A 17,161-nucleotide genomic window follows, 5' to 3' on the forward strand; every position below is an offset into this window, starting at 1 on the left:
AACTTCCTTAGCTATAATATTATCTTCTACGGCAGTAGCGGCATTATTAATCTAGAAGTCCTTATAAGTCGCTACCTCGAAGGCCGTTATATTACTAAACTTCTCCTACTATACTGTCTTCTTCTACTTTCCGCCGACTGCCTTCTTCTCGACTGCCTTCTTCTCGACTACTTTCTTTTTATCTTTCTTAGTAGGCGACTCGCGCCGCTTAACCGCTTCTTTATATACTAGAAGGTCCTTCGAGGCCGCTTTCCGCGATCGAGACGCGCGCTCTATAACCGTATATTCGAGATATAGGCGCTATAATTTAGTTGCTATCGACGTAGCGATAAGAATAGTAACTTTTAGAGATAATAAGGAGGTATAACAAGATATACTAAAGAGGCTGAATTAATGAGCGGTGTAACAGTAACTATAATAGGCCTGAGGAAGTCTAATCTCGGTATTCTAAGGCTCAAAAAACCAAAGTCTTGGCATTCTCAACCTTCTGGCAAAACACAGTAGGCGTATGGACATCTAACTTACCGAGACGCCGGCCACAACTGCGCTGCCGAGAATCCTTCACTACTATTGCCGCAGCAAAGGAGCAGTGAAGTGAGCCCCTCTTCACGTGATCGACGGCGACGGCGATGGCGGCAAGGTAGGCCAGGGCAGGCCAAGATGAGTGAGTGATACGTGATACATACCGTGTGACACACTTCAAAGCTCCACCAATATTCGAGAGCAAGCAAAAGTCGTCAAGCCAAACACGCCGCCACTCTCCGTCGAGCACGAGACTGAGGCAAAATGCGCATTGAGAAGATATATGTCTACCCGGTCAAGGCACTCCGCGCCGTCGAAGTGAACGACTCCATCGTCACCAAACATGGCTTCCCATCCGACAGACGATTCATGCTCCTCCACGTCGACAAAGACAAAGACGGCTCGACCATCTACAAGAACATTCACGTTGCCCTCTATCCAGAGAGCATATTATTCCACCCAAGCCTAGACACCAACGCAGACCTAATCCGAATCGACTTCAAACCACCCAGTGGACGAGAACACAAGACCTTGCACTTCCCACTCCAACCCGTCATCGAAGACCTACAACCCATCCCCATAGAAATGCACCTCTCCGAAGTCCACGCCTACAAAATGCCCCAAAAATACTCAGACTGGTTCAGTTCATGCTACGGCTTCGAAGTTGCTCTCGTGTACCTAGGCCCCCACTACCGAGCAACTCGAATGACCACCGCCCCGATTCCCAGCAAACCCACAGGCTGGCTTTCCACAATCACAGCCACAGCAACCTCCTACCTCCCCTTCCCATCCAACCAAAAGAATCCCACCACCACCACCACCAACCTCCTCACCTTCAACGACTGCGCCCCCTATCTCGTCTGCTCTTCCAAATCCATGGAAGACGTAACCTCCCGCCTCTCTTCAGACCAAGAAAACCTCGACATCCAAAAATTCCGTCCCAACATCCTCGTATCGGGCGCAGAGAAAGCCTGGGACGAAGATTTCTGGTCGCAAATCACCATCTCCGGACAAACGAAGATTGAATGCATACATAATTGTGGCCGGTGCCAAAGTATTAACATCGACTACACCACCGGCAAACTTGGGGAGAAAGAAAGTGGACAGGTTTTGAAGAAATTGCAGAGAGATCGAAGAGTGGATGTAGGGATGAAGTATTCTCCGATCTTTGGGAGGTATTCGTTTTTGAATCCTGAGAGTGAGGGGAATGTGATTAGAGTTGGTGATGAGGTCGTGGTTAGTAGGAGGAATGGGGAACATACCAAGTTTGGTGAGTCTTTTTCTTCTTTCTTCTTGCGAGAGAGATCATTGCTGACTTTTCATTACAGATTGGGAAGGTCTGCATACCCTGCCGAAAACTGCTGTTGCGGCCTGAAGAACCTTTCATGATAGCGATCCATATCACATGGGACTAGGATTGCCACATCCAACTTCCGACCATTCAAAGTCTCTACTACTGCATCCTGGTGTCGTGCTCGGCACTTCCCGACCTTTCCCCTTCGATGCTCCAGCTCGTGTATTTGACGTCTCCCAAACATCTCTGACGCTTTCCAGCAGGTGAATAGCGCTTGCAAGCTCGTGTAAGAGCAGAGGCATCCGATCGCGGTGGTTCCTGGTAAGCTGGAAGATTTCTTCAATGGCCTCGAGAGAGATCTGCAGCTTTCGCATCGTCGTTCGGAGGACTTCCCAGCTGAAGCCCTGCCCGGAGTCTGGAGCATTGGCTGGAGGACCGGAGGACTTCATGCCTTGCAGTGCGGCAGAGAAGCGTCTAACGACAGAATCGTATGAGACGGCGGTGGTATCCAGTTTTGCGAACCCGGGTTTGGTGCCATCTCCGGCTGGCGATCCATCCCAGCCAACACGAATGGTCCAAAGTGAGTCCATGTATGAAGGTGGTAGCCAGCGCATAACGTGGCGAACATCGTTCATGAAGCTCTTCTCGATGCTGCGACATTCTTGATTGGCAGTGACGAGCGCAGCATACATGCTTGCCGCAGCTTGTTCGAAAGAATGTCTACGCTCTGGTGTGTATGACGGTGTAGGCTTGCTGTAGCCATTCGCATGTGCGCCCTGATATTCCATGCCATGAGCAGCAGCTACAGAGCGAGGAATGTCACAGTCGCCGAGCTCTTCCACTCTGCCAGTAGGGAACGGAGAGTGGCTAGGTCCAGGTCCGTAGTATCTTCGATCCCACATCATGTCCTGAAGTGGTGTTGCATGTCCAAAGAAACCACGCAGTGGACTATGTGAGGAGGAAGAGCGTGAACGAGTGAAGGCGCCTGGTCGTCTGGCCCTGTTCTCTGGCATGTTGGACGAGGGATGATTCAAATGCATGGCGCCGAACAAGTCGTCGATACCTGGTATATCCATCTCTTCGATTGCCAATGAAGAGGCCACTCTTCGCATTTCGTAGCGATGAGATTGCTGCTTTGTTGCTAAGGAGTGGAGGAGTGCTGTCACAATGAGTAAAGCCTGCCCTTCCCCGTACTGTGCAACGCTTGTCACCACCAAACACTGGTAGCGATTGTCCCACGAGCTAGCAAGAGCAAACACTGCTGTGGCATGCTGAGTTGAGTGGACTCAGGGTGTGACTCGGGGGGTAGCTGGTACTGTTGAGCTCCCAAATGACGCTACCGCCTTGTTCCAGGTGATCTGACCTCGCTGTCAACGCCGTGGAACCACGAGACGCTTTCTCGCAGAAGCACTGACCTGTGTCTATCGGGCCGAGATCACCAGGATCATTTCGTTCTGGCCTGATCTCTTCGAGTGTGGGTATGCAGCATCTGCCCTTGCAGTGGGACTTGTAGCGACGAGTGCCTCGTTGATTGCCCTGTGCGACATCAGTATGCTTTGTACGGGCAAGTGTTAGTCACCACTTACTCCTCGCGAAAGCCATTCGCTCTGGATGAATTTGGTGCTTTCTACCGTCTACTATCAGTCGTTATGATCACATGTGTTCATGCGTAAGAACTCACCTTGCGTCCACTCGTTGATTTGGTCTCGGAGGTCAATCCAATCGCGATCAGCGAATACTTCAGTCTTTGACATATCTTCAGATTTATCTTGTTCCGCTTCGTGACTGGAACATATATGAGCTTGATCATTCGATTCGGGAGGCGGGTCCTCTCTTACTGTATCATTTCTAGAAGTCGAACCAGACTCCACACGCCTCATGTATTGACTCGAGTTGGGAAGCTGCGGGCCAGCATGCCATATTCCTTCTTGTCGTGGGTTTCGTGAAAGTAGAGTGAATGCAGATTGTCGAATGGTCGGGTTGCGACATCGTGAGATCGCCATCCATAACGGGTCTGTGACCCATAGAGAGAACGACAGGTAGGGGGTACCAGAGTTTGGACCCGAGAGTGTAGGTAATGGAGGACACGAGAATGATGCAAGAACTTCTCGCGCAAGGTCCACGATCGCTCGGAACTCGGCCTCGTAGGCATCATATGCTACTGGTCCAGCGGACTGATCAACAGATGCAAGCATTGTACCGACTAGATGGTTTGCCTTCAGCACCATCGCACGCTTCAAATCCATGTTCGACATGAAGTCGCGCTGATCCGAGAGAAACGCGGTGAAGGCAGCTTCCCATTGTGAGAACCAAGGCGCATATCGAAGATATTTCTCGGCCATGGTCACGGCGATGTGATCGCGTGGCGCAGTCGGATGGAAGCCCTGCATGAAGCGCATGACACTATTCAGCGCAGTATGCAGCGTGTTGTGCGCATGCTCCAGGCTGAATATATAGTCGATGGGAGGTAGAGGCGGCGTTTGACCGGAAGTGTCGATCTCAGGCCGTCTACCCTTATCAAGCAACGCCGTCGCTTGTACTTCGAGGCGCTCTACCAGCGGTCGCATTTGCTCAATGTCGTCTTCTTCTGAGGGTGACATGGTGATGGCATGGGCGCGACCAGTGGCATGCAGGAGTTGTCTGCCTTGTAAAGCGTGGTTCACAGCACTGTCGCATCGCCCTTGCATCGCTTCAAAGCATGTGAACAACACGCACGTGGTCAAGGCTAGTCTCGAGCTCGGTATTCGCCTGTGGTTCGAGTCGTAGTCGCTTCTAGCGTCAGCAGTGAGGCATGAAATTGCTTTGTTACATTGGTTGAGTGCAAATTCCATCGCCTTCGCCTTCTGCTTGTCGTCTGCAAATGCACGCTGCATGATACACTCGTGGAGTGCTCCAATCGCCGTAATGGCGTGTCGAATTGCTGGCTCGTGGTATGATGTCTGAATCACCATGCGTTGCCAGAATGCAGAGTCGAAGAAGCCGGCCATTTGAGGTGCGCTGAAATTGACGAAGAAATTTAGACAATGTCTCTCACGCCAACTCCTCCGCCACTTCATGTCTGGACGGAATAAGGTCAAGCTACCTCCCTCGGCCGAAGGATAAAATATTTGACCGTCTTCATCCTCGCCAGCTCTCACACCTGCGTTCAAGGCCCAGTCATCGGACATGGCCATTTTGCATGCTGGGTTCCTCGGGTCACATTTGATGCCCTTGATACTGCCACATGTCAGATATGTTCATGGAACGAGCAATCTGCTACGTACAGACACGGAATGCAGCCTGTTTGCATCTTTGTTCGCGGTATTTCTTCGACGTCCTCGCCGTTGTCCATGTGAATCGAGCCATTACTATTTTGTGAAGCGAACTCAGGTGTGAGGCCAAATGTTGCAGAAGACAATCCAGAGTCGAGGTCTGGTAGCAGTTCGAGATCTGCTTGGTCCCAATTCAGGTGTGCAGTGTCGTTTATCGGTGTTGCTGCATCCTCCCACGTCCGTTTCCTGCTTCCATTCACAGCATTGCCATTTCTGTGATCAGGTGGAGGTGGTGTCCGCCATTCGAGGTCCACGCCTATCCACTTCTCCGCCTCTTTGTCGCCCATGTCGGTCTCGATGGCGGAAGTAATGGTAGCAATCATGCCTCGAGGCTTGCAGAGCGAAGGATGTGGACTACAGATTTGAGGAGCAGCACAGCACAGCTTCGCTATTCAGCTGCACGTGAAAGGCGCACGCGGCAGGCGATGCAATCGGGTACGTGGGAGCTCATGAAACGTCCAATCGATGCCGGTCGTAAGCAGCGTTTGAATTTGGCCGAGTGTTGCTGCTCTTATCGCAGCGCAATATATAGGATTCCAACAATGGCTATGGGGAGCTAGTATGAACGTAACGGACGCCACAGTGGAGGTGTCAAGGGAAGGGAGGAGAGATGTCGGGGCCAAGGTATAAGATGCACAGCACAGCAGTGACGGGTGACTTCGGTCTTGTGCGTAGGAGCTGCACAGTGTTCTTCATCACGTAGCGTATGTCATCAGCACTACCACCACGTCCACGTCCACGTCTGGCCAGACCTGTTGTCGCTGCCGAATCATCAGTCGTCGCGGCAATGAACCCGCTTGTCGCCAGGATATGTAAGCTTCAATGTCAATGACTCGTGGGGCAGATCATATTCATTTCGCACAACCATTGAACGTCAGACAGAACGACAAGTGTCTCCTGTCTTGCAACAGCCTGACATGCGAGCATGCGTCTATCATGTTCGCGTAGCATAGCAGCAGCAGCAAGCACGCGAGCCCGAGCGCGTCTTCCAATCCCGCCTCCGCCGTCGCCGTCGCCTTCGCCCTTTTCGCGCCATCTCCTCTGTCGGCGAGATTACAGCGCACACTCCCAGCCTGCAAGTCACGATGTCGGAATCCTAGGCGGCGGTATCACAGGTCTGGCCAGCGCCTATTTCCTCCTCCGCCAGCACCCGAACGCAAAGGTCACGCTCTACGAATCAAAAGATCGCGTGGGAGGTTGGCTGGAAAGCAAACGCGTGCCCGTCAAGGATGGAAGTGTTCTGTTTGAAGCTGCTGCGCGCACCCTTCGACCACAGTCCAATGGCGTTCTCACTGCGAGATTGGTAGGGACACCTGCCGGCCTGCGTGCGTGGAAAACGCTAGTGACACCGGGCTGATGGGAAGTAGATGCAAGAGCTAGATCTCGCAAGGGATGCCATATTCACCCAGCGCACCGCCCCCGCTGCCAGCAATCGCTATCTATACTATCCTGACCATCTTGTGCGCATGCCACATCCATCCTTCGGCATGGCAAACAACATTTGGAATCTATCGACGGAGCCAGTCTTCGAGACAGCACTGTGGAGTCTGATCACGGAGCTCTGGAAAGAAGCCAGAGATCCGAGCGTGCAAGATGAAAGCATAGGCAGCTTCTTTTCTCGACGCTTTAGTAGGACCATGGTCGACCGCCTGCTGTCTGCAATCATCCATGGCATCTATGCTGGGGATGTGTGGAAGCTGTCGGCAAGGAGTCTGTTTCCTACTGCATTCCGCGACGAAACCCTGCACGGTAGCATAATATATGGCATGTTCAAGGCAAGAGCTGATGGCATTGAAATGACCAAACGTGAAGCGGACTTTCTGCAAGATATGAAAGGCTTTGCATGGGATCCTCTGTTGAAGGCGACGCTGAAGGACACATCGGTCTTTACATTCAAGGACGGCATCGGCATGCTCCCGGAGGCAATCTATGCCTGGCTGTTCGGATGTGGTCGCGTCGAGTTCAAGACGGGCACTCACGTGGACAAGATCGCGCAAGCAGAGGACAACAGTGGGATCGTGGTGACACATAGTCAGGCCGCCGAGTCGCGGACACACAGTCATGTGATATCTGCTCTCTCACCGACGCACTTGAACCAGGTCTCGGGGAAGGACTTGGTGATGTCTCCTGCAACGGTGACTGCCATGTCTGTCAACCTCTACTTCCGCACGCCGAATTTGCATGAGCCTGGCTTTGGCTATCTTATACCCAGTGCGACTCCGTTCGCGCAGAACCCTGAACGTGCTCTCGGTGTGGTCTTCGATAGCGCGTACTCACCTTCGCCAGCTGATGTCGATGCGGGCAACTGGCGCGAATTCAGTGCTGAGCAAATGGAGATGTTGAAGGCAGGGCGAGAAAGTGGTAAGCAACTAGTCAATGTCAACGACTTCGCTTGGTACAACATGCCAAAGCCACCAAACCTACAGGATCATGTTCCACAACGAGGCACGAAGCTCACTGTCATGTTCGGTGGACACTGGTGGGATGGTTGGCCTGCATACCCCGACGAGAAAGAAGCACTGAGCATGGCACGTTCTGTCCTTGAGCGCCACCTGGGCATTAAAGAGGAAGCCGAAGCGTGGCAGGTCAATTTGCAAAAGGACTGCATCCCGCAATACCATGTCGGGCACGAACAGAAGCTCAAGGATGCTCACAATACCATCTGGCGGGAATACAAGGGCCGACTACGCGTGGCTGGAAACTGGATGTGGGGAGTAGGGGTAAATGACTGCCTACGGAGCGCATATGAAGTAGCGAAGAACATGGATCGCGATGCAACCGGACTCGAGCATGTCGGCGAGGCAGCGACAGTTCGACTGAAAGCATTGAAGCCTGGTCAGAGAGCGAGTGAAGATGGATGATGGATAAATGTGTACATATCGATACTTGGCCATAGAAACAAAGAGCATTATTCTGATGAGTCTGCCTGCCTGCGGAAAGCAGCAGCAGATTGGAGCGCGAGTTCTGTGTGGCTATTGCAGGGGAACGCCGTCGGTCGTCGAACATGAAGTCTGCGGTCCAAGTCACTGTTTGGAGTACGTCACTGTCACCGCGCCGCACGAGCAAGAGCACGAGCTGCCGTCTGCCCAACTTTACACCCAGCCTCTTTCGGCGTCATCAAGGCTTCCATTGTCGACAATCTTGGAAGAGACAATCTTGGAAGACAGGTTTGGACAGGGTTCTGTATGTAGATGTCCGCTCTGCAGCTGCATACCCGTACATCCCGGCAGACCATGGCCGCATGTTTTATGACGCACACCGTGACCGGCGCTTTCATTAACCCAACCTCAGCGCAGTACTCCATCCTGGCCCTCGCCAAATGGCCTTCACTACAAGCTCCACAACGACTTCGTGGCATCGGCGAGGCGAGGCGCTAGACAAGCACTCGATTGGTAGGCCCGAACCTTCGGGAGTCGATCCGCAACAACGACATAACGTGCAATGGCAGTTGCATATGCCTCTACTGCAAATGATTAGTAAGTATACTAGCTCTATCATTTAGCATGCTATAATCACGGAGCAGCCGCCGTTCTACGGGGTCTCTGTGCCTTTATATAGCCTAGAACTTTATACTATCGATAGGACGTTAATATATTAGATAGAACCTTTATTCCCCTAGTTTACTTATAGTATAATAAGTATAATTATATATATCTATATCGAACTTAGAATAGTTGTTATAGGCTATTAAGGTATAGTCGCTATAGTTAGGTATACTTTTATACTATACGACTACTACTATAAGTAGAAGTAGTAGAAAGAAGTATATAGTAATAGGATCTTCGAATATAATTTCTAGTAGCTATATAGTTTAAGTATTAATCTATCGGATAGGAAGTTAGGAAACTAAGCTAATATATATATATATATATATATATATATATATATTAGAGCTATAGGCTCGTCTAAGGACTAGGCTAGCTAGATAATATAGTATAGGATATCTCTTATATATTTCTAAGAGCTTTGTTTATAGCAACGAAATTACTAGACTAGGAAGGGACTAGTAGGTAGTAGATAGGGAGTATTAGTAGATAGTATTATAACTAGGCATTTAGAGGCCTATACTATACGATCGATAATAAAGCTCTAATAGGGCTTCTAATACTAATTAGTTAGACGGTTAGGAGCTTAGAGCGAATACGAAGTAGATAGGCGAAGGATTTTAAAGCCCTCGATTAGATTCTTAAGGGCTAGAATATCTATATTCGAGATACTAGTAGGTAGGATAGATATTCTAGTAGGATCGATATTCTTAGTATCCTCTATAAGCGTTTCTATATATATAATATACCGCTATTATACGTCGCTATATAGCGCGCTTTAAATACTTTATTAGCCGTACGGGATTAAAGTTTTCGAAAATTCTATTAGTACTAGTCTTATAAAGCGCTTGCTTTAAGTTACGTATATATTCCTATACCTTTTACTAGTTTTTAGAAACCGATAATTTCTATAGTTAGAACCTACTACTCCTATAGTAACTTAGTAAACTAACCTAAACTAAACTAGAATCTCGGCTTAGTAAACTAAACTTAAATAGCCCGAACTACTATAGGGTCTACCGAAGTAACCGAACTATACCCTAATTTCGAACTATATCTATATCTCTACTAAACCTCCGCTATCTAATTGTCTTTATATAGGTTTATCGCTACTACTCTAATCTTATAGTCCTAATATATTACCTTCGCTATCTTATCTCTATAAACTAATATTCTACTTCTTATCGCTATTAATTCTCGATCCGCCTTAGTAATCTCTTCCTCGATAATTCTATCTATATCGAAGCCCTAGTTATAGTCTTCTAGGTTCTAGCTACTAGTAAAACGTCTCGGTTCCGACTATCTATTTATAGCGGTTTACCGTTTATAGGGCTATAAAGAGCGGCGAGTCTATATACAAACTACGACTATTAGAGTATAGTATAGCCCTTATTTAGACTAATTCTAAGCTATCGCTCCTTATTAATACTAGATATCTGCTTAATATAGTTATAAAGCTATAAATAGCGTAGGTTAAATAGCTCTTCCTTTATCTCTAGCTTTATATTAGAAGCCTTCTATTCTTAAAGGTAGTATCTTATTTTCTAGTATAGTACTAATATATAATCTAGGTTCTTCGAGTATCTACTATCTACTAGGTAGAACCTATTGCCTTCCTTTCGATATATATATACCCTTCGAATCCTATCGCGACGCCTAATATAGTACTATCTATTATAGACCCCTCCTATCTAGTAATATCTATATATAAAGTTAGACTAGAAGTTATAATAGAGTAATATATTCTAAGTAACGGTGCTCTTACAATTACAATAGGCGCCTAGATTCCTAGTATTTAACGCGTCTTATAAAGTAGGTTCTATCTTATAGACAAGACGGTTGTCTTATATAATAAGACGAGCGGTATATTTAGGGCCTCGTAGCTCCGTACATAGCACCGCTTCTAGTCTAGATAGCCTGCTAGGTAAGGTACGTCCTATACTCCTTGTCTTAAGTAGAAGGCGTATTAGGCCTTAAATACCTCGCGTTGTCTTATTAATAAGACAGTTATCTTCTATAAGACGGCTGTTTTAAAGTCGTTGTTTTATCTTAGCGTGTCTTATCCGTCTTATAGGTATTTAACGTATCTTATCTATAATTAGCCTCTTAGTACTCGCTCGTAACCTTACTCTATAACTCTTTAATAATTCCTTGCTCTTTGTATACTATAGACTATAGATTAAACGGACTGTAAGGAGTTAGTATTGCTACTATCGATAAAGACGATAATTAAGGTTGTTAAGTTAATTATTAACGAAGGGCAGCGTCCGAAGTATAGGCCGAAGGGTATAATAACGACTCTCGTAGCGCTAGAGTTAGGCTCGTAGTAGATATAGATAATACTTCTTAGACCGCCGGTATACTGCTATACGATAACGAGGCTTCGATAACCGGTCCTAAAGGCACTAATTAATACACTTGTCGAAGATTATAGCCTTACCGGGGGTTATAGGATCTTACCTACCGAGCAAGTAATTATATTCCTTAACTACGCCGGATATAAGACAACTAACAATTAGCTCCGCCTATTGTATTAATACTCGCTAAGAAGCTATCGACGCGCTATTTTAAAGATTAGTATACTATTATACTAGCTGTTTCGAGATACGGCTTAGTAGCTAAGTAAGGATAATAGAACCTCCGCGGAGATTATCGATAATCTAAAGATATAGCTATACTTCTCGTATTGTATTAGTGCGCTTAATAGCACTTATATTCCTTTTAAACTAAGGAAGATAGCAAATGCTAGCGCCTATCGTAACCGGAAGGCCCGGGAAGGGTAGTGTTTCGTAGAATGTATTAGCGTATATCGATTTCTATAGAAACTTTACTTATATTCTACCTAGATAGGAGGGATTAGTAGTAGACGGCACTATATTAAGTATAGCGATAAAGAAGGGGTTAAAGGTGCCTCGAGGTAGGTTCTATCTCGCTAATAGTAGATATTCGAAGAATCTCGACTATATACTAGTTGTTAGGACTAAAGAGGTTATACGTAATTGGTATATAACCGGGCTCGAGTGAAGCTAGGGTCTTGATGCCTTAGGCAGGGCTTGGCGCTTAGCAGTAGGCTAACTTGCCTGCCTTCCTCCCTCTCCTTCTTACTCCTTATCGAATACTACTCGTACCTACTACCACCCTATCTACCTGCTAATATAACCCTTCTTATATAGTATTCGATCCACCCTTTAAGGGCAGCAGCTAGATAGTCCTTATTTCAAGTTTTTAGCGGTATAGCTACGAACAAGACTAATCTAACTATATTGCGCCCGAAGAACGGGACCTATACGTACTATTCTATAAAAACAACCGTACCAATTATTAAGCAAGGCCTTTTACACGGCCTATTATACTAAGTTAAGCACATTAGACCGATACCTACTAATTCCGCTATATCCGTATCTTAGGGGCTAACAATATATTATTAGTGCTACCCCTTACAATAGCCGGTTTATTACGAAACAACAACCGCGGCGCCGCTAGCAGCGCTAGCAATAACAACGCTAGTGGCACAGTGCCTAAAGTGCCTACTAAAGCACCTACTGAAGTGCCTCCTGCCGAAGAGCCTACTATAGGACCTACTAAAGAAGAACCTATAATTCTAGGTAATAATCTAGAACTGCCTATTAACGACATTCTTAACAACATTGTTAATCGTCGATATAGCTAACTAGCCTTTAGCCCCTAGCCGATAACGAGACTTTAAGAAGCTACTTAGAACAGGCTTACTGCCTTACGTTAAGAACAATAGCTAAGGGATAACCTCCTCGAAATTCATCGCCTATAGGAAGCCTTAGTAACTAATGCTAAGCTAACAGCAGGACCTTCCTTACTAGCTATTTAAAAGAAGGATACTAAACTTAAGGATTGCACTGTGTTTAATAGCTCTAGCCGCAAGCAGTACAATAATTACATCCGTAATTGTAAATTGAACTAGCGGAATGCACTAAGGGCCCTACTAGATGACTATTTATTAGTCGTCTACGCTATGCAATATATTAATAGCGACCTAAAGCGCACCTAGGATAACTATTTCGACTCCCTTACTAATTAGACCGCTGTTTAGTAGCAAGACTACAAGACTATTATACTAGACACCCTTAGAAACCCTATACTAAGGCAACAACACGCTTAGGACTAATACCTTCGGGCTAAACAAAAGACTGATCAATCGGCTCGCTTATTTAAGGCCTATTTAAAGACCCTCGAGGACGATTTGCTAGCTAAGACCGACTCTATCTAGATTTCCGAAATACGCCCTAAATTGCGATAGGAATTGGTCCTTAAATTAGACCGCCGTCGCGTGTTCGAATAGACTAACCTAATACGCATTTAGTTTATAGTCGAAGTAGAAACAGCCGAACGAGCTGTTTAGCTTTAGTAACGGCTAGAATCGAGGATCCGACTAACTAGTACTAACCGTAGCAACCGTAGTAGCCGCGGAGGAAACTAAGGCTCTACCTAAAACAACAATACTAACAATAGAAACAGTAACAGCGACCGTAGGAGAGGCCGTAGCCGGCGGCTATATAGAGGAGGCCGCGATAGGGGCCGTAGAAGGGGCTCGTATCCCTATAGTACTAATCGCTTAACTAACAATAGCAGCAATAGCGGCTATAGCAACCCCCTAACTAGATTAAAGTGCTTCAATTATAATAGCACTAGCTATCTACTAGGCTAATGCGACAAACCTAAGGATTAGGCCCGAATCGACCGTACTACTACCGAGCACCGTAAGCACCTTTTAGCCGCTAATGCTACCCCTATCGGTCCTTCGAAAAAAGAATAAGCGCCGCACTAACTGTTAGCCTTGTGCGGCGTAAGACTATCGACATTGTGCTAGCTATTACGCGTACCGGTCTCGTATCGGACACGTATAGGACTAACTATAAGACTAAGGTTACACTAGATCTAGGAAATTTAGTTAGTGCCCTTATTAGCTATCGCCTAGCTAAGCAATTAGACCTTCGATAACTGCCTAGGACTAACCTGCCAACCCTTGCTTAGTTTAATAACGCTCGGCACTTAACCTACGGAGCCTACTATATCTATATAGCCCTAAGAGACGACCTCGGCAATAAGCGCCTACTGAACTTTACTGCCTACGTAGTAGACATAGACAGCCTCCTATCTAAGATTGTTATTAGCAACCCTATTCTTAAGTACTATACTATAGTTATAGACTTAGGCAGTTAATAGTAGCGATTTAGGATCGCTAGGAAAGAGGATATTGAATACATCGATGTTAGCGAGTGCCCTAATAATATTAGGGTCCTATTTATTAGCAACCTAACCCTAGCTAATCCGACGGCCGACCTGCTCGGTAATAATAATAAGCCTATGCCCCCTAATGGTATAGATCCTAATTAGCTTGCTCGTATACTAGAGCCTATCCGAGAGACCTATATTGATGTGTTTAAATACTACCTAGCATCGACATTGCCTATATTTAAAGAGACGGATTATAAGATTGATATTATAGAGGGTAAGGAGGTTCCTTTTAGACTACTCTACAACCTTAGTAAGCGCGAGCTTGCTATATTGCGTAAGTATCTAGAGGAAAACCTAGCTAATAGGCGTATTCGGTATAGTAATAGCCCTGCCGGTATATCTATCCTGTTCGTGCTAAAGAAGGATAGTAGCCTGCGCCTATGTGTCGACTATCGTAGGCTTAACGCTGTTACTATTAAAGACCGCTGTCTACTTCCGCTTATTAATAAGACCCTCGATCGCCTTTCTAGCGCTTACTACTATACTATATTAGATATTAAGGATGCATACTATCGCATCCGCATCCGTAAGGGTAATAAATAGAAGATAGCCTTTCGTACTCGCTATAGCTATTTTAAGTACTTAGTTATACTATTCGGGCTAGCTAATGCCCCTACTATATTCTAGTCCTATATCAATCGGGCCCTATTAGGCCTATTGGATCACCTCTATATAGTTTACCTAGATAATATCCTAGTTTATATACACTCTCCTAACATTGCGGAATACTAGGCTATAGTACGTAAGGTCCTCGACCGCCTACGAGCCTATAGCTTATATTGCAAGCCTTCTAAATGCACCTTTGCTACTAAGGAGGTGTTATTCCTCGGCTTCCTCGTATTAACTAAGGGTATTAAGGCTAATCCTAATCGGATTAAAACCATTACTAAATAGCCTGTTCCTACGTTAATTAAGGAGCTATAGTCGTTCCTCGGTTTTGCTAACTTCTATCGCCGATTTATTAAGGGCTATTCGAGGCATGTAATGCTACTAACTAAGCTTACTAAAACCAAGGCTAACCTAACTAGAGAGTTTAAATAGACTAACAGAGTATAAGCCGCTTTTAACGGTTTAAAGAAGCGCTTTACTAAAGTCCCCTTATTGCACTATTTTGTACTAAGCAAGCAGATCCGTATTAAGACTAACGCTTTACAGTTTGCTATATTAGCCATTATATCACAATAGGCTAATAACAATTACTAGTACCCGATTACCTTCTTCTCGAGGAAGATAATTGATGCTAAGCGTCGCTACGAGACCTACGAGCAAGAGCTCCTAGCTATTGTCGAGGCCTTTAAGCACTAGAGGCACTACCTCGATAGGGCTTAACATACAATATAGGTCTATACAGACTATAACAATCTCCGTAGAATTACGAAGGTTACTAGGGTTATAGGTCGATAGGCTAGATAGGCCGTCTACCTCGCTAGGTTTGATTTTAATATATTATATCGGCTAGGCGTAAGTAACCCTGCTAATAGCCTATCGAGGCGACCTAATTACGATAGCGGGACTTAGCAATCTATTAATTCATTGTTTCTAACCCTATAGTATAAGATTGCTATAGCCTGTATTGTTAATAAGCACGCGTAGGATAAGCGGCTTACCGGACTCCGCGACGGCTTAAAGCATGTTAATGCTCTTGCTATATTAACAGTGCGTATTAAGGCAAGAGCTAAGGACACAGACAGGAGAAGTTATAATAACTCCCTAGTCGATATCGCTATATATAGTAATAGCGATTAGAGCACTAATACAGTTAATCCGGCTGCTAGTGCTATTAGATACATATAATGCGTACCTCGTTTAATAGCGAGGGTGCTATTAAATAACCTTGCAAATAGGGATAGTTAATCGTTTATAGATGAGCTATTACGGGCTTAGTAGAGGGACGCCTTTGCTACTAAACGTATAGACAAGCTTGTAAGTAGGCGAAAGACTCGATCTAGTAAGAGTAATTAGTCGATCGACGACAAAGGTTACTTAAGGTTTAAGGGTAGATACTATGTCCCCGCTAAACAATCGATTAGACAAGAACTTCTTAAGCGACACTATAATAGTAAGCTTGCCGGTTACTATAGTACAGAGAGGTCGTACGAGTTACTATCGCGTATATACTACTAGCTAAATAGTAAGCGGGACATAAAGGACTACGTAAACACGTATGCCGTATGTTAACGAGTTAAAGCACTAAAGCACTTACTATTTAGCGAGTTGTTTTTACTCCCTGTTCTAAAGAAGCCTTTTGTAGAGCTTATAATAGACTTTATTACAGGTCTTCCCCCTACTAAGCGAAGAGGAAGCAAGGACGTCTTTAACGCTATATTAGTCGTTGTAGACCGATTCACTAAGGGTGCTCGTTACATTCCTGCCCGAAAGGATTAGACGGCTATTAACCTAGCTAAGTCGCTATAGAACAACATCTTCTATAGCTATTAGGGGACCCCTAAGAGGATAGTCTCCGATCGAGGCCCGATATTTATATCTTACTATTAGAGTGAGATTTGCCTATAGCTAAGACTCAAGCATCGCCTATCTATAGCATTCTATCTACAAACAGATAGTTAGACTGAAAGGCAGAATGCTACCCTATAGCAGTACCTACGCAGTTATATTAACGAGAACCCTAACGACTAGGTTAACCTCCTATAGCCTGCAGAATTCGTATATAATAACAGTGTCTACTCATCAACTAAGGTGTTACTATATATAGCTATAATGGGCTAGAACGCTGCTATGCTACAAGACCTATCGCTCGAGGCCGAGCGTAAGGAAAGGGAAGCGGGTCAACCTAAGACACTAGCGGCTATTAAGAGGGTTTAAAAGATGCGAGAGATTCACGCTAAGATAGCTAACAAACTAGCGAAGGCTTAGGCATATTAGAAGGCCTACTATAATAAACACTACACGCTAATAACTTTCAAGCAAGGCGACATAGTTATGCTAAGCACTAAGAACCTCCGTATCCGCAAACACCTATTACCTAACGGCAAAACAAGGCCTAAGCTCGCACTAAGATACATTAGGCTATTCCGTATCCGAGAACCGAAGGGTAATAGCTAGGCCTACTAGTTATAGCTTCTACCTTATTATACTATCTATAATACCTTCTATATCTCCCTCCTTAAACCGTACTACTAACGCGAAGGCGATAAAGCGCCTGTTAAGTTAGAAGAAGTCTTAGATAATAGCGAAGAACTATAGTCTATAGAACGTAT

At 45.7% G+C, this 17,161-nt stretch overlaps 5 protein-coding genes across 5 annotated transcripts; 3 read left to right on the plus strand and 2 right to left on the minus strand.

Annotated features, from left to right (window-relative positions):
- The first annotated feature begins 776 nt into the window (after nucleotides 1-776).
- Nucleotides 777-1,872, plus strand: MYCFIDRAFT_183361 (uncharacterized protein). Its single transcript, XM_007930524.1, has 2 exons — nucleotides 777-1,714; nucleotides 1,785-1,872. The coding sequence occupies exons 1-2, from the start codon at nucleotides 787-789 to the stop codon at nucleotides 1,835-1,837; spliced, it is 981 nt and encodes a 326-aa protein (XP_007928715.1). The 5' UTR covers nucleotides 777-786; the 3' UTR covers nucleotides 1,838-1,872.
- MYCFIDRAFT_204345 (uncharacterized protein) lies at nucleotides 1,839-2,573 on the minus strand. The gene has a single exon (XM_007930525.1). The coding sequence runs from the start codon at nucleotides 2,506-2,508 to the stop codon at nucleotides 1,924-1,926; it is 585 nt and encodes a 194-aa protein (XP_007928716.1). The 5' UTR covers nucleotides 2,509-2,573; the 3' UTR covers nucleotides 1,839-1,923.
- A 750-nt stretch (nucleotides 2,574-3,323) lies between these two features.
- MYCFIDRAFT_211876 (uncharacterized protein) lies at nucleotides 3,324-4,267 on the minus strand. The gene is made up of 4 exons (XM_007930526.1): nucleotides 3,655-4,267; nucleotides 3,498-3,601; nucleotides 3,403-3,443; nucleotides 3,324-3,352 (listed from the first exon to the last, which is right to left on the minus strand). Exons 1-2 carry the CDS (start codon nucleotides 4,213-4,215, stop codon nucleotides 3,581-3,583), a joined length of 582 nt encoding a protein of 193 aa, XP_007928717.1. The 5' UTR covers nucleotides 4,216-4,267; the 3' UTR covers nucleotides 3,324-3,352; nucleotides 3,403-3,443; nucleotides 3,498-3,580.
- A 1,733-nt stretch (nucleotides 4,268-6,000) lies between these two features.
- Nucleotides 6,001-8,046, plus strand: MYCFIDRAFT_211877 (uncharacterized protein). Its single transcript, XM_007930527.1, has 2 exons — nucleotides 6,001-6,430; nucleotides 6,495-8,046. The coding sequence occupies exons 1-2, from the start codon at nucleotides 6,053-6,055 to the stop codon at nucleotides 7,986-7,988; spliced, it is 1,872 nt and encodes a 623-aa protein (XP_007928718.1). The 5' UTR covers nucleotides 6,001-6,052; the 3' UTR covers nucleotides 7,989-8,046.
- Nucleotides 8,047-11,522: 3,476 nt separating this feature from the next.
- MYCFIDRAFT_38390 (uncharacterized protein) lies at nucleotides 11,523-11,696 on the plus strand (the record flags this gene model as incomplete). Its single annotated transcript, XM_007929757.1, has 1 exon — nucleotides 11,523-11,696. A coding segment is annotated over one exon (174 nt), but the record flags the coding sequence as incomplete, so codon positions are not given.
- Between the last annotated feature and the right edge of the window lie 5,465 nt (nucleotides 11,697-17,161).

The sequence above is a fragment of the Pseudocercospora fijiensis genome (assembly GCF_000340215.1).
Source record: "Pseudocercospora fijiensis CIRAD86 unplaced genomic scaffold MYCFIscaffold_6, whole genome shotgun sequence".
Classification (NCBI taxonomy): domain Eukaryota; kingdom Fungi; phylum Ascomycota; class Dothideomycetes; order Mycosphaerellales; family Mycosphaerellaceae; genus Pseudocercospora; species Pseudocercospora fijiensis.

What these genes read in the sequence shown, in the direction of transcription:
- MYCFIDRAFT_183361 (XM_007930524.1), top strand. Translation starts at nt 787, where the DNA reads ATGCGCATTGAGAAGATATATGTCTACCCGGTCAAGGCACTCCGCGCC. An exon ending in GAGGTATTCGTTTTTGAATC is followed by an intron (nt 1,715 to 1,784) that starts CTGAGAGTGAGG and finishes TGGGGAACATAC; the next exon opens with CAAGTTTGGTGAGTCTTTTT.
- MYCFIDRAFT_204345 (XM_007930525.1), bottom strand. Translation starts at nt 2,508, where the DNA reads ATGTATGCTGCGCTCGTCACTGCCAATCAAGAATGTCGCAGCATCGAG.
- MYCFIDRAFT_211876 (XM_007930526.1), bottom strand. Translation starts at nt 4,215, where the DNA reads ATGCGCTTCATGCAGGGCTTCCATCCGACTGCGCCACGCGATCACATC. An exon ending in CGACTTCTAGAAATGATACA is followed by an intron (nt 3,602 to 3,654) that starts GTAAGAGAGGAC and finishes TATATGTTCCAG; the next exon opens with TCACGAAGCGGAACAAGATA.
- MYCFIDRAFT_211877 (XM_007930527.1), top strand. Translation starts at nt 6,053, where the DNA reads ATGCGTCTATCATGTTCGCGTAGCATAGCAGCAGCAGCAAGCACGCGA. An exon ending in GCGTTCTCACTGCGAGATTG is followed by an intron (nt 6,431 to 6,494) that starts GTAGGGACACCT and finishes GATGGGAAGTAG; the next exon opens with ATGCAAGAGCTAGATCTCGC.